This window comes from Rhinatrema bivittatum, chromosome 4, assembly GCF_901001135.1.
Source record: "Rhinatrema bivittatum chromosome 4, aRhiBiv1.1, whole genome shotgun sequence".
In the NCBI taxonomy this organism is placed as follows: domain Eukaryota; kingdom Metazoa; phylum Chordata; class Amphibia; order Gymnophiona; family Rhinatrematidae; genus Rhinatrema; species Rhinatrema bivittatum.
Window position 1 is genome coordinate 38,673,141 of NC_042618.1, and position 20,773 is coordinate 38,693,913.

The 20,773-nt window shown below is 45.5% G+C and overlaps 1 protein-coding gene across 4 annotated transcripts in view; it reads left to right on the forward strand.

Moving 5' to 3' along the window:
- TECPR2 (tectonin beta-propeller repeat containing 2) overlaps nt 1-20,773 on the forward strand; it is a 181,856-nt gene that overhangs the window by 70,948 nt on the left and 90,135 nt on the right. For all 4 annotated transcript variants that reach the window (XM_029597970.1, XM_029597973.1, XM_029597971.1 and 1 more), the window contains 3 exons: nt 146-319; nt 1,884-2,064; nt 19,136-19,277. In XM_029597970.1, coding sequence (XP_029453830.1) covers nt 146-319; nt 1,884-2,064; nt 19,136-19,277 — 497 coding nt within the window. The remainder of the gene's footprint in view (nt 1-145; nt 320-1,883; nt 2,065-19,135; nt 19,278-20,773) is intronic.

A 20,773-nucleotide genomic window follows, 5' to 3' on the forward strand; every position in this document is an offset into this window, starting at 1 on the left:
CATTGGAGCTCCATCTGATGATGTCACCCATGTGTGAGGACAAACATCCTCCTGTCCTCGGAGAACACCTGTACAGGTAAGCAACTCTGCTTTAGAGTGCCTTTGACTTGATTGCAATCTTTCCTTTTATCCTGAAAATCTGCAGGGGCCCTTCTTTGGAAGATTGAGCAGAAATCGAGCAAAGCTTTTGCCTGTGGAAAAGTAACGATAAAGGGGAAGCGGCACTGGTACGAGGCTCTCCCGCAAACAGCATTTGTAGCTTTAAGCGATGACACTGCCTGGATTATCAAGACGAATGGTGATCTGTACTTGCAGACAGGTATTCAGCTCCACACTGCCTCAGCCTGTCTAGATGTGTGTGTTGCAACCCTGAGATTTTTTGGCCCAATCATTGATAGCAGTAAAATCAGGTCTTTGTAGCCCATTTCTGAAAAATTTTATTGCTGTTATTTTTTTGAGAAGTGCACTTATTGGGGCTGCAACATATTGGGATTTGAAAACTGCTGGGAATTGTCTATAAATGCAAAGCAGCAGCAAAAGTATGGAAATTGCAGGTTGGACCAATCCCATTACTTCAGAGAGAGGTCCCATTAAGCAGCCGTACCACAGTTATAGATAAAATAACGCAAAGCTAATAAAGGTTCATCTAGCAGATTTCTATTTTACCACCTTTACTGGTATCCCCTTAAGATGATTAGCCCATGGTTTTTTTTTTCTTTGTTCACTAAAAATCTGTGACCAGTCTGGCAGTGAGTGGAAACCCGTTTTGAAATCTGATGCCATAAAATATTGGACTTGTGGAATTGGCTGTATGGTGGGAGCCAGTGTCAGCGAGGCTACTTTCTCTGACAGCTGTTCCAGCCTTTGTTTTCCATCCCTGCAGCCTAGTGTTCAGCCCAAGCAGTGTGGTTCTGGTTTCCGGCAGACAGTCCAAGGTTTATTACATCTGGTTTTGGCCAGTGCCACCAGGCCAAAGCACACCTCTGCAGGGATCTTGCAGGGGTGTGCCTTAACTTGCAGTGCTTCTCTGAGGATGTATAGTGCCACACTAAAACACTTACACCCAGTGGGGCAGATTTTCAAAGGGGTACGCGTGTACCCCCCGAAAACCTGCCCCAAGCTCTCCCCCTGTGCGCGCCGAGCCAACGTTACATAGGCTGCCGGCGCGCGCAAGTCCTGGGGCTTTCCTGGGGGGGGCGTGTCGGGGGCATTCCGGGGGCGTGGCCACGGCCTCCGGACCAGCCCCCGGACCGGACCATGGTGCGCCGGCCCGGCGCGTGCAAGTTACGCCTGCCTTGGGCAGGCATAACTTTCGCGATAAAGGTGGGAGGAGGGGAATTAGTTAGGGCCAGGGGGCGGGTTAGTTAGGGGAAGGGAGGGAAGGTGCGGGGGGGTGGAGGGAACGGAGGCAGGCTGCACGGCTCGGCGTGCACAGGCCGCAGATTTTGCGCAGTCTTGCGCGCCGACCCCGGATTTTAAAAGATACGTGCGGCTACGCAGGTATCTATTAAAATCTGGCGTACTTTTATAAAATCTACCCCACTGTAAACGTGAAAGTCACTTTTTGTTTGAGTTTGTGGATCCAGTCACTGTAATCTACTCCCAAGCCATCACAAAGCGTAGGAGCGCACAGCTCCCTAATGCATGCAAGGAAGCATCGAGAGAAAAGGAAGGAATGTTCTATGGTGCATACAAAGCTCCAAATGAAAAATTTTTTTTAATGAGTTCTTTCCTTCTTCTAAGAGTAGATCGTATGTTGTTGTAGGTTGAATGCAAATGCAACTTTGCAAAGAAATGCTTCCAAAATCTTTTTTCTTTCTTACAGTTTGCTTCATCGCATAACTCATTATGAAGCTGCTCTTTCCTTTCCTTTTCTGCCCAAGGTCTCAGCATAGATCGACCTTGTGCCCGGGCAGTGAAGATTGACTGCCTGTATCCGCTGTCGCAGATTGCAGCTAGGACTAATGTGGTGTGGGCACTAACTGTGCAGCGAGGGCTCTTGTACCGGGAAGGAGTGAGCAGCTTCTGTCCTGAAGGAGAACAATGGACATGTGATCTCATCAGGTAAGAGACAGAGTTACAATGCTGCTATATAATAGAAGCCTTTCCATTACGAAAGATGATGCCTTCCCTCCCACTCCCGCCATCTCTTTGACGTGCTGGCAGGGTACTGCTTTGTGTATGTGCCTAGTTGAGTACCAGAGTAAACGCTTATTCTTATACCTGGATTCCTTTCCTGCCTTATTTCTTCCATTCCTGTGTTGGCTGGAGCTGGGGATTCTTCAGGAGCATCGTTTACAGCTCCCTGGGGGGGGGGGGGGGGGGGGGGGGAGAATCCTAATCATTGCACTACAGCGACATCTAGAAGGCCGATACTCAGCGGTGCTGTTTGTTCAGCTAACTTCGGACTTGAAAAATCCCACTGTGCAGACTAGCCCGGAAATAGGTGGCTAATTCGTTACCTGGCTAGCTTGGGAGCAGGGGCATTTCGGGATGAAGCCAGTTGTCTGGCTAAGCCAGATAAATACCAGTTTTCAGCATTATCTGGTAGGGATGTGCATTCACTGCCTCATTCGTTTCATTTGTTGAGTTGGTACATGCATACCTCGTGGATTTAGGGTACGCACTTAAAACAGATAGTACATGCGTACCGTCTGTTCTTATGGGTGCACTACAGCAATGAATGGAGCAATGAATGCACCTTTCTATTATCTGGCTAACATAGTGGAAAACATTTAGGCCAGCTGAAGAGGAGTCTCAAAGTTAGCTGGATAAACTCTGTGCCGCTGAATATGCCAGCAAATTTTCCTACGAGGCCAGTATCTGAATATAGATATCCTAGTGGACAGATTTAGGGCCCATGATTGTAGGTTTTCAGAAGTACTTCTGTTGTGTCGTCTCTGGCCTAAGGTTGTTGCTGCAGTAACTGGGCTAGGTGAATTTGACAGAGGAAAAAATCAGTATAGTTATGCATGAAGGCCTTCCCAGCCTTGATTCTCATTGAGCTGGAAGCGGGACAGGTGGAAACTGCTGGGCTCTATCCGCCCCACATATACAAATATCAAGTATACTATCGATTATGGCCATAAAATACCAGCAAGTACAGAATATTAGCGTGAAGTCCACATTAGTAAAACATAATGTTAGTGTACAAGCATGGAAAGTCCTGTATGACAGTTGTGATATAAAGGTAAAGTTAGTGCATGACACATCTTATGTTCTTATAGTGAAAATGTTAGTGCAATTACTAAAGCATTTTTCAACATCTGCTAATTAAGTAGTCATGCAGAGATCCTGTTGGCAAGACATGCCATTGGGTTCATGTCGGAAATGTTTCTTTTACAATAAGTGTCTGATTATATCTTACCAGGAAACTAAAGCACCAGCTTTTGCCCTCTTGCTGGATTTATTTATTTATTTTGTGTGTGTTTCACTATTTTTATATCCTGCAACTAATTCAAGCCAGCCATCATGGTGACAGTCCTTGGCTAGGGGCCAGAGACCACAGTGCCCTGTAGTATTACTATAGCTATAATAGAGATACTCAGCACTGTACTGATACACCTAAGAAAAAGGTTCCTGCTTAATCAAGACTTACAGACGAGACAAATAAGAAACTTCTGGAGATGTCTTTATTAGAGAAGGCATGATTAAAATCAACAAGACTATGAGCAGGCAGAGCCAGAGTTTAAGATTTAAAAGCAGCTTCAAAAAAGTGGATTTTCAGGTGGAAGCTGAATATAGATGATGAGTGGGAGCATGATGCACCAGCTTGGGAAGGCTGTTCAGGCATAAGGTAGAAAGTGGAGAGTCTGAAGTGAGAGCATTTTATCTGATGAACAGAGTTTGAGGACGAGCTTAGGGGGAGATAAGAGAGGAAAGGTTAACAAGGAACTATATCGCACTGCGTATGAGGTGTAGCGTTATAGAAATGTTAAGTAGTAGTAGTAACTACAGAGTGAGTAAAACTTGAATTATATGTGAAAGTGGCTAGGAATCCAATGTTGAACCTACCTAACATGGACCCTAAATATGGTCGCCAGATGCAGTGGCTACAGACACCCCCTCTGCAACATCGTCAGCCCCAGGATTGGGAAAACCTGAACCAAGAATCGAACCCAGGTCCCTTTGGATGGTATTGTGCGGTACTTGCCACTGGATCAGCTCTCCTAAAGTTTTAATTATGACACTAAATACAGTTTCCTAGCGTGTAACCAGATGGACTCAAGACCAATGGGTTAAGAACATAAGATAATGCCATACTGGGTCAGACCAAGGGTCCATCAAGCCCAGCAACCTGTTTCCAACAGTGGCCAATCCAGGCCATAAGAACCTGGCAAGTGCCCTGCTAGCAGATGGAGACTGAGTCAGGTTTCAAAGCTGATATCACCCTAGATACACCCCTGCTTTGACCTCAGCCCTTCAGGATCTCTCTCCATCTCCTAGGAGATGTGGACGTGCTTTCCCTGAGAAGATCGCTGTGCCCTTTAGAAGAAGAAATTCTACTTTCAAATTGGAGAAAGATTGAGCCCTGCTTTCCTGTGGTGATACCTAAAGGTCCCTCCCCCAGTTGAGAATTCCTGAGGTGATTTCCGAGATCCCTCAGAGGTGTGCCTTGGTCAGTAGCCGGTTCCCGACATGGACTTTGCTGTTGAAGTAGCTGTAAGGTAGTATGTGTAGGAAGCCGAGTGCAGCAGTGACGGCTAAAGCCCTCTTCCCCAGCAGTCAGAGACGTCTCTGTACTCAGCCGGTAAGCGCTGAGCCCAGGTAAGCTTAAAAAAAAAAAAAAAAAAAGAGGATTCCTCCCGATTCAAAGACATTGGAGGGGTTTCGGTAAGACTTCCTCCAATCTCCTTGCTCGGCACGCTGTAACAATGTCGTTCCCGAGCCCGTTGGGGTAAGGGGAAGTGGGCTTCCGAGTGGGTTGGGTTGAGCGGCCCCCTGTGGGCTAGGTCCCGCTTTAGGCTCAGTAGGCACACCGCATGGTAGGCTATGGAGGCGCCATGTTGTGCACGTTTTTGTGCGTCTTTTATTGCCCACCATAGAGTGTTGGTACGCACGGTGCGTACCAGCTCTGCACATGCACTGGGCGCATAATGCCTCACACAGCGCTGTGCACATACCTACGTGCACAACTCTCTAGGCGCAAAATTTAGGTAAAGCTGGGCGCCTTGCCGCTGTGCGCATAGGCACCCGAAATCCGGGCGCACAAATTTTTTAAGCCTGAGCTGGCTGAACACACAGCTACTGTCCCTAATGGTTCTGGCCGCAAAGAAACATAAACGCCATTCTCTCTGTGCTGCTTGTCATATTAGGGCTACACAGTCTGATCTGGATTCTTACTTATGTCAGCACTGTGAGGAGACCCAGGGAAAGTTGGCCTCCCCAGACTTTACTAAGCCTGGCTTCTTCCAATCAGAGGATGGGTCAGCCATAATCTTAACCAGCAGTACCCCGGATCTAAGTAATCCCGGGGCTGGGTCTTCCATGGGAGAGGGAAATCCAGCGGCACATAACCCCAGTACGTCCTGGGCTAGGCATGGACCTGGCTGCCTTCTCTAGGGTGGAATTTTTTTCAAGGCCTTCAAGCCTTCGAACAGGCGCAGTCTGCTTCACTTGCCCCTGTCCGGACGGAACCCCAGCCAGTAAAGCCTTCCTGTCCTAGCCCTATCAGCAGGCCTTGAGACATGCCTCGTCTCACCAAAGGTATCCGTGGCAGGGACCTGGACACCACGGACGAAGAAGGGGATCCAGATTCCTTGGAAGATGGGGAAATCCCACTGGGTTTAGAACCATATCGGACCATGTTATGTTTTTTCCATAGAGATGAATTGCTGGCTCTGGTTTCCCAGACCCTGAAGATGCTGGGAGTTCCTGGGCGGACTCTATGACAAAACCAAAGAAGAATCCCATTCTGGTTTCTCTACAGAAAGCCTCTTCCTATTTTCCAGTGCTGGAAGCCATCCAGGAGTTGATTGACCTGGAATGGGACACCCCTGAAGTGAGTTTTAAAGGTAGATAAGCATTAGAAACTCTATACCCACTGGATCCAGCAGCGAGAGAACATCCACCTTTCCCTAAAGTGGATGAGCTGGTCTGTGCCGTTTTCAAAGCAAACTATCCCAATGGGAGGAGGAGCAGCAGCCTTGAAGGATGCACACAGTAGGTGGATAGAGTCCATCCTTAAGCCTTTGATGCAATAGCAATGACCTTGCAGATTTCTTCTTGTTGTGCCCTGGAATTTTGTTCATGCCTGCTCTTCTCTCGGGAGGTGGATGACTCGGGCGAATTCCATAGAGGTTATGGAACCTGCTGCTGCCTTTTTTTGTTGACGCAGGCTCTGACCCAGTCCATAGCTTGGCCAGAGGAGTGGCCTCAGTGGTAGCAGCCAGAAGACAGCTATGGCTGGAAAATTGGTCAGCAGATGCAACCTCTAAGGCAAATCTCACAAAGATGCTCTTTAAGGAATCACTCCTCTTCAGAAGCAAATTGGAAAACTGGCCAGTAAATGGGTTGAATCTCCAGTGCCCCGACTACCAGAAGATAAGAGAAAGCAGTTACAGCACCCCTCACCCATTAAGAGTCGATCCAGGGGCTCCTCCTAATGCTTTTGGCCCTAAAGAAACTCGACATTTTAGTTCAGTCCTTTCGGAGTCGACAGCCCAAGAGAGGGGCAGGTTTGGGTTCAGGTTCATCCCGAACCCCCCCAATGAAGTTTTGCCGACCCACCCTCGGAATGAGGAGATAAGGGGTTGACTATCTCTCTTCTACCACTGGTGGATCGAGATCACTTCGGGGAAAAATGGGTACTGGATGTCATACGAGAAGGATATGCACTAGAATTTTACAGTACTCCTCAGGACATGTTCATGTCTCTTTGCCACTCCCAGCACAAGAAGCAGGCAGTGGAGTCCACCTTGGCAACATCCTCAGGTTGAGGGCTACAATTCCAGTATCTGCGCCCCAGGAAAACCCAAGAAGGGAGGGTTCCTTTCACCCCATCCTGGACCTCAAGAGTGTCAACCGACATCTATGAGTAATTCATTTTCGCATGGAAACTCTGCACTCCATGATAATGGTCATACAACCGGAAGAGTTCTTAACCTCCCTGGACCTTTCCGAGGCCTACCTTCATATTCCAAACTGGCAAGAACATCATCATTTTCTACACTTTGCGGTACTGGGCCACCATTATCAGTTCTGGGCGCTGCCCTTTGGCCTGGCCACCGCCCCCAGAACATTTTCCAAGATTATGGTGGTTGTAGCGGCTGCACTGAGAAAAGAGGGAATCCCGATGCACCCGTACTTGGCCGACTGGTTGATCCAGATAAAGTCTGTGGAAGAGAGTCTCCAGGGGACATCCCTGCTTCAGGAACTCGGTTGGGTCGTAAACATGGACAAAAGCACTCTCAAACCCTCCCAGTCCTTGGAATATCTGGGAGTCCAGTTCGACACCAAGCAGGGCAAGGTCTTCCTCCCGTCCACGCGGATAAGGAAGTTGATGTCCCAAGTGTGTTGGTTAATGAACACGATACGCCGGACGGTGTGGAACTATCTTCAGGTTGTCGGTTTGATGGCGTCAACCCTGGAGGTAGTTCCGTGGGTGAGGGCATGCATGCGACTACTTCAACGCTCCCTGCTGTCACATTGGAACCTGCTGTCTCAAGACTACTCGATTCGCCTCCACCTACCGATGGAAGTATGTTCTCGCCTCCAGTGATGGCTACAGGAAGCTCATATGGGCAAGGGTGTAATCCTGTCCCTGCCGAACTGCCTGGTCCTCACGACAGATGTGAATCTCCGGAGCTGGGGAGCTCACTGTCAGGAACTGATTGCCATGGGGTGTTGGACCAAAGAAGAGGCAGTCTGGAACATAAACCGCCTGGAAGCCCAGGCAGTCAGATTGGAGTGTCTACAGTTCAGCCACATTTCTCCAGGGTCAAGCAGTTCACATAATCTCGGACAACACAATGGTAGCCTACATCAACCGCCAGGGGGGAAACCAAGAGCCAGTAAGTGTAACAGGAGATAGAGCTCCATATTAATTCATCTTCCCACATCGCAGGAAAAGACAATGTCAGAGCAGACTTTCTAAGCAGGAAGAGTCTGGATCTAGGAGAATGGGCATTGTCAGCCAAAGCCTTGCAGCTGGTGGTAGATTGCTGGGGCCTCCCATCATCGACCTGCTGGCCGCATCTCACAATGCAAAGGTTCCCTGATTCTTCAGTCAGAGAAGAGATCAGTGGTCCCTGGGGACTGACTCTTTTGTTCAGACCTGGCCAGATGAGGACTTGCTATACACCTTCCCCCATGGCCCCTGCTAGGCAGGGTCATTCACATAATCGAGCGCCGCAGGGGGTTAGTCCTACTATTAGCTCCAGATTGGCCCAGGCATCCGTGGTATGCAGACATGCGGAGACTCTAGTGGAGACCCTCCCTGGGTCTCCCACCACACAGGGACCTGCTTCAGCAGGAACTTGTCCTTCACGAGGATCCAACTCGATTCTGACTTACGGTTTGGCCCTTGAGAGGGCTCGCCTGATGAAGCATAGATATTCGGTGGCATTAATTGCCACCTTACTCCATGCACAGAAGTTCTCTATATCCTTAGTGTATGTGTGGGTCTGGAGAGTATTTAAGGCCCGGGATTTTTACAGGACAGCTTAAATAAAGGTTTGACCCTTTATTTCCTTGAAGGTCCGGGTAGCAGATCTTTCCTGTTTCAGAATTGATGTGAACGGAGCCTTCCTGTCAGCTCATCCGGACATGGCCCATTTTCTGAAAGGGGTTAAGCACCTACAGCCACCCATACAGTGGCCGATTTCCCTTGTGGAATCTTAATCTAGTATTGGAGTTTTTGGTAGGGCCCTCCTTTCGGCCGCTGTGCAATCTTTCCTTGCATTTGTTAACCCTGAAAACGGTGTTCCTGATAGCTATATGCTCGGCTTATCACATTTCTGAACTACAGGCATTGTCGTGTCTGGAACCGTTCCTCCAGATGACTCCAGGAGTTATACAACTTCGTACCATTCCATCCTTCTTGCCCAAGGTGGTCTCGAGTTTCATTTGAATCAGTCCATTTCATTGCCATCCCTAGAAAGGCACGAGGACATGGAAGATTACCGCCTCCTCCGCCATTTAACGTCAGTAGGCTTTTGGTGCGGTATCTGGAAGTTTCAGAACCGGTCCACAAGATGATCCACTTGTTTATTCTTCACAGTGGAAGGCAGCAGGGCAAATCAGCTTCGTGGGCTACCATAGCTCGCTGGATCAAGGAGGTAGTTACGGGAGCCTATGTAGAGGCTGGAAAGCCATTACCCTTTCAGGTTAAAGCTCGTTCCACTAGGGCTCAGGCAGTCTTCTGGGCAGAAGCTAGACTGCTGTAATGCGTTGACATCTGCCAAGGGGCGACGTGGTCCTCTTATACACTTTCTCCAGGTACTGTCAACTGGACGTTCAGGCCTGAGAGGACTCAGCCTTTTCTAGGGTGGTGTTAACCAGATCACGGGCAGCCTCCCGCTCTGATAGGGAATAGCTTTTGTACATCCCATTGGTCCTGAGTCCATCTGGCTACACACTAGGAAATGGAAAAATGACTTACCTGATAATTTCATTTTCCTTAATGTAGCCAGTTGGACTCAGCATCCCGTCCACGGCTGCCCAAGAACAGCGCCATGGAATCACCCGTGAAATGAATATCGATTCCAAGAGATTATGGGTAAACCGTAGCCCAATCCTTAGATCAGGGCATCTATATTCTTGCTGGGATTCAACGTTTGTTTGATTGAGTACAATTACAATTATCCATTTTTAGTCAGGTTGGTTTTAATCAAGTTTTAGTCAAGTTTTTCAATAGTATGTCCACAGTAGCTTTTGAAGAGAATACTGAAGGGGTGTATCTAAGGTGACGTCAGCTTTGAAACCTGACTCTGTCTCCATCTGCTAGCAGGGGAGCATTTAACCCATTGGTCCTGAGTCCATCTATCTACACTAAGGAAAATGAAATTATCAGATAAGTAATTTCTCCATTTAACTTGGTGGGGTCTGCTCTGTTACCATGACCCAGAACAAACTGTGATTCATCGAGGCTCCATCTATCAAATCTCTCTCCTGGTACTTTGGACTGTGTCACCCAGTGGCTTTCTCAGTCTTGTACAGTTTAGTAAACCTCTTTCTTGAAAGTCTTGGAGTCAAAAGGTGTTTTCATTGCAGTCAAAATTTGAACAGCTGCAGTATTCCAGCCTTGTGCTTTTAGATGTGGAATTAACTGAAGTATCTTCATTTAAGTCTCAGATCTTATTTTGTTGTATATTTTTGTGAATGTTGATTATTTTTTTGGAGGGGTGTTAGTAGGATGTCCAAGTTCATAGCAAAGGCCTAGGATCCTATCACTTGCTGCCTTAACTTCAGCAAAGTTAATTAATCTTTCTTAACTGTGGGGATGTTGTAATCATTGGAGTTGTCTTGCACAGTGGTGTGTGCTAGAGAATGTGTTTTGGGTAAAAATTTCGTGTCGGGGTTCGTTTCGGGGCCCCCCCACGGGAATTTCATTTTTCCCACGGTTCGGGTTTTTTTTTTCGGGGGGCCCCAATTTTTGGGTTAGTGCACACTATCGGGAGTTAGTGCACGCTAACTCCTGTTAGTGCGCACTAACTAAAAAATGATTTTTTTCCGAAATTTCGGGAAAAATTCAATCGTATTTCTGTTCTCCCGAACCGTTCCGAATTAGGCAATTTCGTTGACATTGCCTAATTTGGGAAAAACGATTGCACATCCCTATTGTGTGCACTGATGTTGCTACATAAATCTGATATTTTGTCTCTGCTAAAGAAGAATGTAAGAAGGCATTTTAAATAACTAATTGTAATTGTGAAAAATATAATCAGTGGAAAATATGCTACTTTATTACAAAAAAAAAAATTATATCCCACACACTCCAAAGTTCATGGTGACAACCTCTGAAACGGGTGACTTTCAACACCTCATCGTACAAATCTTCAGGAGACAAGATCACTATATCATCTTCACATACAGCATCCTCTTCTTCAGCTTTGGATTGTCATTGCTCTTCATGCCCTTTTCGGGATTGTTGACCTTGGGGTCATTCGCGCCCATCTGAAACTGCTCAGACTCAAAGGATAACGAGGAACCATTTCCAGTTACAACAACATCAGAACATGGATCTCTGGTGACTGGGGATGATTATTCTCTATCAGGTTCCTGCCTACTGACTGTATCTTCTTGGATTTGTCCTCAGCAATTATCACATACATGAAATAGCTCTTTAACTAACCTTTCTTCCCACAGTCTCTCTGCTTTAGAAGAAGAGGTTCTACAAAAAGGCTTGACTTTTGTGCCCAGTGTAAAATATGATCCTGTTGATGCACTGGTGCACTAACAAAAACTTTTTCACCAGTTTAAGTTACAGGCATTCTTCACATCACACCAGTTCCCCCAGATCTTTCAGTGATCTCCTGTAGGTATAAGTGGTTTTCCCCTGGCTCTGGGCACCCCCTTATTGTAGCGTTTGAACAATTGGTGTTACATGATTTACAATTCCATGAAACATTGATCTCCTTAAAAACATTTAGGAATCTGTCCAAAGTAGAACACAAAAGCCTTGATCTTTAATCCTGGATGATACTATCTTGATTAAGCTGGTGGATAAAGGGGGCAATGTGGTTAATTTTGGACAAATCCTGCTGTCACAGAATTAATGCAATGACTTTCCGAATCTTCCTTCTACTCTTATTTACAAGCAGACCCTTCTCCTCAGCATAAGGAAGGAACATCATCTCTTGTCCAGTCGGGTTTAGAGGCCAACTGCATCCCGCTTGTGAGGCCAGTTTTCTAGATGAGAAGCACATAATGGTCCCGGTATTCTGTATACTACCCAAATCCATAAATCTCTAACATACTCTTCCGATTGGCCTATAATCTCTGTAATTGGTTCTATCTTAGAACCTTTGTCAAAGTTTGTGGACTGTTTTTTTTTTTTGTTTTTTTTTTTTAACAACCATTGGTCTTCTTGGCGCCATCAAACATATGGGATTCAGGACACTATTACTACTATTAATTCTCTTGAGCTATCCTCAGATCACCTTTTATTAGTCACCTTTAGACATAGAGGCCTTATACTGCAACATTCCCAGGAGGCCGCTTTATTTGTGCTCCACCTTTCTTTGGACCAGCGTCTTTGGACTTTGGTTCCCACCAATTTTTTGGTAAACCTTACCCGTCTGGCACTTACAAAAAATGTCTTTGTTTGAATGCTGATATGTTTTGCAAACTAAGGGCACAGAGATGGGGGGGGCCACCATGGCCCCAACATCACATACCTCCTATGTTTCTAATTTTGAATTGTCCTAGTTGTATACTTCTCAATTTTGTCCACATATCATTGTCTGGATGAGGTTTATAGATGATATTTTTATGATATGGAAGTTATTTCTTTTTTTAGGCTGGCTTAACGTGTGGGATCCGAATCTCAAGTTTACACACTACATAAGTACTACCCAGGTTCCTTTTCTGTATGTTCAGGTGAAGGTATTTTGGCCACAGAGGGGAATAAAATCTTACAGAATAAAATTCATCATCCCGGCAGCTTCAAGATTAGTATCCCTCTGGGAAGTTCTTCTGTTTGTAATATCTCTGTTCTTCAAGAGCTGATTTAATTTATAAGTGTGCCTCATGTCAAATCGGTTCCTAGAAATGGGCTTTTAAATGGGCTCTTTATATAAATAGGGACTTGCTTTTTGTCCAGCGAGCCACAGATACCACTACTAGATTGACTTGTGTCCTTCCCTTCTCACAAATGACTGACCCTATTTTGCAACCTTATCCAGCACTGGAATATCCTAGCCCCCTTGCAGATCTTTTCAGAATCCATCTAGGTTTGCGCTGTATAGGGGCTGCAATTGTCGGGACATGCTGGTTTCATCGGATTTACTGTCCGCTGATACATCCATACCGGACAATGTATGTGTTACAATTTTGACTGCTGCGCAGCCTCATCATACCCTGATTCAGCCTGCTATGTTGCCTCCCCACCAGCAGAGACCTCCAGTGAGCTCTGTTCCAAGCTACCCAAGCCATCTACTCACTGGCCACCTGACGTCCTCAGTGAGCTTTGTCTCCAGCCTTGCCAAGTTTCTGCCTTGCTGTCTGCACCACACCCAAGCTGCAGCCCCATTTAACCCTGCCTTGGCAGAACTTAGGCACGGTTTCATGGAGTCACTCTTGGCTCTCTGACTTGGCCTTCTACTTTGTTCTATGCCTTGAGGCCTCCAGGCCTTCTTACTCCTTGCTCTTTGCCTTGTGGCCTGTGGGCCTTCTTGCACCTAGTACCTTACTCTGTGGCCTATTCAGGCCTTACCCTGCCTTGTGGCCTATCTAGGCCTTTCCCTGCTCTTGCTCTGTGGCCTGTTCCAGGCCTATCCTTACCTTGCCTTTGGGCCTACCATTACCCTAGGCCTTGCTCTGTGGCCCCCTCAGGCCTTACCTTGCTTAGTGGCCTTAGAGCCTCCAGCCTTGCTACCTTCAGGCTTCTGTGTTCTCTGTTCTATGTTGTCTTTAGTTGTTCCTAACCTTGTCTTGCCTTGTATCAGTCCTGCCCTAGTGTGCCTGGTTTAGTCCTGTCCATGTCTGGTCTTGTTGTGCCCTGCCCATTCCATTCCCCAGTATCCTTTCCCTGCTTTGCCTTGCCCAAGCCTTTATCTATATTCAGCCCAGTCCCTGCTCAGTATCCAGTCCTCAGCCTGTCCCAGTATCCAGTCCCTTGCCTTTTCTAGCATCCTGTCCTTCGTCCTTCCCTGTTCCAGTCTCCAGTCCTTGGCTCCCTACCTGTACTTACACCCAGACTTCTGCTTCCAGTCTGTCTCTGCCCACAATTCCCAGCCTGTGTCTGCCCTGCCTTGACCAGTTTATCCAGCTTCCAGTTAAGCCCTACTGGCCCTCAGCACCCAAGGGCTCAGCCTGCACAGAAGGGGGTTGGCTAGGCAGAAGACCAGCCCAGCTCTCACCCTGATGTTCAGCTGGTAAACCCAAGTCCTACTGGTGCCCAGAATCTAAGGCTCAACCTGTGGGGGAGGGTCTGGCTAGGCAGAAGACAGATCCAACTCCTGTTTTCTAAGACCAGTTATCCCTTGCAATTCTCCTCTGATTGTAGTTCCTCATGTGTTGTCCATAAAGTAATGTGCACTTTGCAAACTTAGGACACATATCTGCGAGCACAGTAGTAGTATCCGGCGATCCAATGAGAACACGACCCTGGTCTGATAGTTTTACATTTCTGTGTGATTGACAAGGTTCTGGCACATTGTAAAGGGGCGATTTGAATAGCCAGTTGTTACAGCGAGAACAACATTAGATTTTTGCACTACATTCTTTATAACTGCAGGGTCTAAACTGAGAAATTGAGTGGTCTGTTTTCTGATTTTGTTTTCTCCCCCTTTCCCCTTATACTCTGGTATAAGTCTATTCCATATTACTAGCAACAGTAATATGGAATAGACTTAGTTTTTGGGTACTTGCCAGGTTCTTATGGCCTGGGTTGGCCTCTGTTGGAAACAGGATGCTGGGCTTGATGGACCCTTAGTCTGACCCAGCATGGCATGTTCTTATGTTCTTATCTGCTTCTGCTCTCCTGAATGGTTTATTCCATCATGTGACCATTTTGTAACTTCCTTACAGCTCTCTTAACTAACAGCTGATAGCATCTTAACCCTTTAGATGCTACTCTGGTAATGAGTTGAACCCAGCAATTCTTTGTTTCTTCAAAATCCTTCGAGGTATGGGGGTTATTGCTTCACTTTGAATAATTTTGTTGGAATGTATGAAGGTACAATTCTTTATTTTTTAACTAGTTTTTTGCATTTCATATGAGTAACTGTATGTATATATTTTTATATTTCTAGCTATGTCCCTCCCAAAGAATCCACCTGGTGAAACATGGCCATGTTAGTTTATTTGTGTATCAACTGATCGGACTTGATTATGGCGCTCTTTCACACTAATAAATGGAATATGAAATGATTTGAACTCATTATGTAATTTACTGGAGTTTTGATACACCTCCATTTGTAATAAATGAGGGATGTTTTTTTGATTTAAAATATTTTCCTTGCACTATGCTTGTGGATTTTGACCTTCAGTATGAGGCTTTGCATATCCACTTTACCTTTTTGCATTCTGGGTACAATAAAACACACACAAATCATGAAAAAACAAATATTGGATACAAAAACAATAGCAGACTATATTTCTATGATGGACCTGAGCAAAAACGTACCATACTCGAGATCATTAGGCAACTGGAATTGTAAACAAAACATCTTCACATGGAGAGAAAAAGTGAGCTAGTGTGGTTCTGCCATGAGTGTCCCAAATAAGCAGAAGGATTGCATCAAGTTTCAAAACTCCTGCAGTAATTTTTAGGATTGTAGATGCTTGTTCTCTCATTCAAACGCCTGTCTAAAGGACCAGGTTTTCAGAGCATTTTTAAATATGTCCGTACTGGCCATGATATGTAGCTGTTTGGGCAGCGAGTTCCATGAGAGAGGGCCAGCAACAAGAAAGCTCTATCTCTCATTTCGGCAAGGGTGAGCTATGCGAGGACAAGGTACCTCAAGAAGACCCTTGCGTGTGGATTGTGTCGAGTTATAAATACACAGAGTTGAGGATATCCAGGGATATCAATTTGTGAACCAGTGTAACAGCTTTGGCTTAACCCTCCGTTGAATAGGGAGCCGGTGGAGAGAGCAGAGGATTGGAGGGATGGGAACTTGTTAAAATGCGGACAGCCGAATTTTGGAGGATTTGCAGTGCTCCAAGAGTGCTTGCAGTAAGGCTAGTAAAAAAAAAAAAAGAATCACAATAATCTATTCCTGAGAACATTAAAGATTTGAGCACTGCTCGAAAGTCATTGGGCTCTAATTAGGGTTTCAAGCGCTGGAGTGTGCATAGCTTGTAAAAGCCAGCTTTTCCAAGGCGCTTAATACGTCACTGCATGCTTATTCTAGGCAACAAATAAGTTGTAGACAATACCTTTTCAGTAGGCTAACCATACATTTGTGACTCACTTTTTGAGTGTTAGTATCCCTTCATCTGGTCGGTCCAGTATAAAGATCTTACCTATAACTTGTTTGTTGACCTTTATTTCTATGCATGCAAATGGACTAAGATGACAACCACAATACATTAACTAGCTGATAGATAAGGCCATGACTTCCATACTCGTATGGAAATATCGCAATTTTTTAAAATATTAGAAATATGACTGATATTCAGAACGAACTTATTGCTTGCTTATTGCGGCGGTTACTTCCCCTACTACCCATAACTAATCAAGCTTGATATTTCACTTGGTTGCAGCTCCATCACTGCTCTCTACATTAATGGTGGGGGTGGAAGGGAAATAGAACCAAAGAGCTAAGAGAAACAGATAAGTATGAGAAAAAAATGTGAAGCTTGCTGGGCAGACTGGATGGGCCGTTTGGTCTTCTTCTGCCGTCATTTCTATGTTTCTATGTTTTCTATGTAACCAGCTAACTGGCACTGCTAAATATCCGATTACAGTCGGTGGTCGCTACTTAGCCGGATAAGTTAGGGGAGGGATTGAGCGGATCGTGGAGGAGTTGTTAGCCAGATAATTTATCAGGTTAACTCTGGTCAGCCCATAAGAACATAAGAACATAAGAAAATGCCATACTGGGTCAGACCAAGGGTCCATCAAGCCCAGCATCCTGTTTCCAACAGTGGCCAATCCAGGCCATAAGAACCTGGCAAGTACCCAAAAACTAAGTCTATTCCATGTAACCATTGCTAATGACAGTGGCTATTCTCTAAGTGAACTTAATAGCAGGTAATGGACTTCTCCTCCAAGAACTTATCCAATCCTTTTTTAAACACAGCTATACTAACTGCACGAACCACATTCTCTGGCAACAAATTCCAGAGTTTAATTGTGCGTTGAGTAAAAAAGAACTTTCTCCGATTAGTTTTAAATGTGCCCCATGCTAACTTCATGGAGTGTCCCCTAGTCCTTCTACTATCCGAAAGAGTAAATAACCGATTCACATCTACCCGTTCTAGACCTCTCATGATTTTAAACACCTCTATCATATCCCCCCTCAGTCGTCTCTTCTCCAAGCTGAAAAGTCCTAACCTCTTTAGTCTTTCCTCATAGGGGAGTTGTTCCATTCCCCTTATCATTTTGGTAGCCCTTCTCTGTACCTTCTCCATCGCAATTATATCTTTTTTGAGATGCGGCGACCAGAATTGTACACAGTATTCAAGGTGCGGTCTCACCATGGAGCGATACAGAGGCATTATGACATTTTCCGTTTTATTCATCATTCCTTTTCTAATAATTCCCAACATTCTGTTTGCTTTTTTGACTGCCGCAGCACACTGAACCGACGATTTCAATGTGTTATCCACTATGACACCTAGATCTCTTTCTTGGGTTGTAGCACCTAATATGGAACCCAACATCGTGTAATTATAGCATGGGTTATTTTTCCCTATATGCAACACCTTGCACTTATCCACATTAAATTTCATCTGCCATTTGGATGCCCAATTTTCCAGTCTCACAATAAACTTAGCTGACTAACTTTAGGATATCCAGATATATTCATTGGTGCAGCTGTGCCACTGAAATATATAGCACTTGTTATCCAGATAAGTTTATCTGGCTAACTAGCAAAGCCACACAGCAGCTAAATATGGACCCCATAGTTGTTATCATGTATGAGGCTTTTATATAAGCAAGGTCATTCTATATCCATAACATGTAATCATACATGAGTAGGATTGTTGTGTCTGTAGACACATTAAAAATGTGAGTGGGAGACGTAGAATGATAAGAAACCTCTTATTTTCTTAGAAAAGTAGGTTGTGCAAATTTAGGTTAGAAATTACATCAACTACACCAGGGGCCCCGAAATTATAATGCAAACAGTAATTTTGCCTGGCCTGCCAAAGACTTCCCTAGCTTTGGCTGAATTGGCCTGCAGAGCAAGATTTACATTTTTCCTTTTCTTTTTTAACCATGCGTGGCAGCAGAAAAAACCTCAGAAAGTGCAGGTGGGGTTACCAATCACAGCCAGCCAGGAAATCTTGCAGCAGCAGGAGATCATGTTTGTGTTAACGCAACTCCTACTGCTGCCCATGCCAAGACCCTGCAGACCGCCGTGGAGCCTATCTTGCGGCAGCTGAAGAGAGTGGGAGGACACAGTGGCTGGTGGCCAAAAGAGCAAGAGAGGCTGGGCAGGCCACCGCGGAGCCTATCCCACAGCGACCAAAGAGAGCAAGAGGACCCGAGTGCTGCCAGAGGACCCCATCCCACTGGTGACTGAAGAAAGTGGGAGGACTTGGTGGCTGCCAGCGGGATCCCAATCCCCTGGCGGCTGAAGAAGAGGCCCAGGCTCTGAGAGCCTGTGTGTGTGAGAGCCTGTTTATGCATCTGTATATATGTGAGAGAGCCTTTTTCTGTATGTAGGAGGGGAGTGAGAGGAATGGAAAGGGGAGGGAAGAAGAAAGCAAGAATGTATAGGTGGTATGAGTAGAGAGAGTATGCCATTTCCCTGCCAATCATCCCCACTGTCCCCAGAGGAGAGATACAGAGGGTGAAGAAGGTGGGAGGCTGGTGGTAGGGTTGCCAGCCTCCTAAGAATATTTTCACCTTTATCTGTCATACCTCTGCGGGAACCCTGCCGCCTAGCTTCCCTCTTCTGCAGCATTTCAAGTCACACTGACAGGGACAAACCACTCCTCTGCCTTTCTTGGCCCTCTTGGTGATTTGAAATCTCGCATACAGCCCTTCATTTACAAAGTTTAGGGACCCCTGAACTACACTATTAATAGAGGAGACCCAGCCTGGGGGAGAAAAGGATTTGGATTTGTTGCCCAGCACTTCAAAAACTGTATGTTGCAGGGAACAGCATTCTGAGCTCAGCCGTCGCTCGATTTATTGAAATGTGCTTTTACTTCAAAGCAGATTGTGCATAGAAGCAGAGAATTTGATTTTTTTTTCCCCCCTTCTTTTGTTTCTGAAGTGGCCTTGAATGGTGATGCTCGGATTTCTCATGGGGTTTGGTAGGTGGTTCTGAGAGCACTGTTTTCTGTTTTTCAGTGAAAGGCAGGAATTGGAACCCATCTGTATCACTCTTGGAAACCAGCAGACTCTGTGGGCACTGGACACCAATGGAAATCTGTGGTTCAGAACTGGGGTAACATCCAAGAAACCTCAGGGAGAAGATGAGCATTGGTGGCAAGTAGGCATATTTTACTTGGTTTTCGTAGTTTTCCTCAAGCTGAAAATTTTTAGTTGAAAGGATCCAGATGAAAAGGCCGGCCCAGTGACTCTGTGCCAGTGCTGTGCACTTTCATACTGGAGATCCAAGCTTGATTGCCTAGCCTGGATTCTACTCCTGGGGATGACTGGAGATATTGCAGAAGCAGCGTTCAAACTGGGGCTGCCTCCAGAGCCTGGCCAGGAGATGCTTGTGTTGTGCAATGGCTGGGACGACCTCCTTCCCCAGGAGCTGTGAATGCTGGGTCCACGTTATCCCCAACCCCAGCCGTCCTAAGTCCAGCTGACAGGCCTCCTGCACAGTGGTCCTGGCTGTTCATGCTTTAGGTTTACTCAGCATGTTGGTGACAGAGATTCTGTAATTTTATGTGAATTCTTCTTTATAGTTAGACTGATTTGGACATAGTTCAAGAATTGTCCAAAAAGTAAAAAATAGCAATTCTGTTGCCCAGCGAAGGTGGCGGCATTAACACCCAGCTGTCTATGTCAGGAGTGCAGTCATACTTTGAAAGCTTTAAAGGCTGTGTAGCAGCTTCCTATATGTCATCGAGATGTTTCCAGCCTAAGGTTACCACCTGGTTCCATGTCATGAGGAACAGGCTAACATAACATAGTAATGACGGCAGGGAAGGACCAGATGGCCCATCCAGTCTGCCCAGCAAACTTATGTTTCTGTCAAGGGTAATAACCCCCATGTTTCTGTCAAGGGTAATAACTGCTGCTCCTTGTTTTATCCTATTGCATGCAGGGGCTTGTAGTTCTAATTGTTCCATTCGTTTATCTGAGACAATCAGAACTACAAGTCCCTGCATGCAACAGGAATAAAACCAGGATTGGATTAGCCCTCTCCTCATGACACGGAATCAGGCAGCAATCTTATTCCTGTCCTACATCATATTTGTTTCTGCTGGGGAACCACTATCCTTTCAGTGCTGTTGTTTTTCTCCCCTCATTACAATAATCTGCATAGAGACAGGACAGTTACAGTATTCACCCCTAATTTGTGGAATTCAAGTCCTTCTCCCTTCTCTGGTCACGTTTCATCCGATGTGTTCTGTTCTATTTTTTAATGTTTTGTTTTATTTAGGGGTATAGGCCATGTTGTCCATTTTTGTTCTATTTAAATGAAGATTTTATACAGTTTTGTTTTTGATGTCTTTGAGATACATCCACTCAATCCCTCCCCTGATTTATATTTATATATATATATATATATATATATATATATATATATACACACACACACACACAAATCGGGAGGGATTAATATGTTGCACTGAAGTTTGCAGTCCTTTGCTGTAAAGGGCACACAAATGAGTATGACGTGAATAGCCTATGTGCGCTTAGAAATCCCTTGAAGGGAAGACTCTTGTACAGTAAATAGGGAGTTTCGTTTTCTATTTTTCTTCTAATTTCCCTGGGAATTTCAATTTTACAAAAAAAAAAAAAATCTGTGGA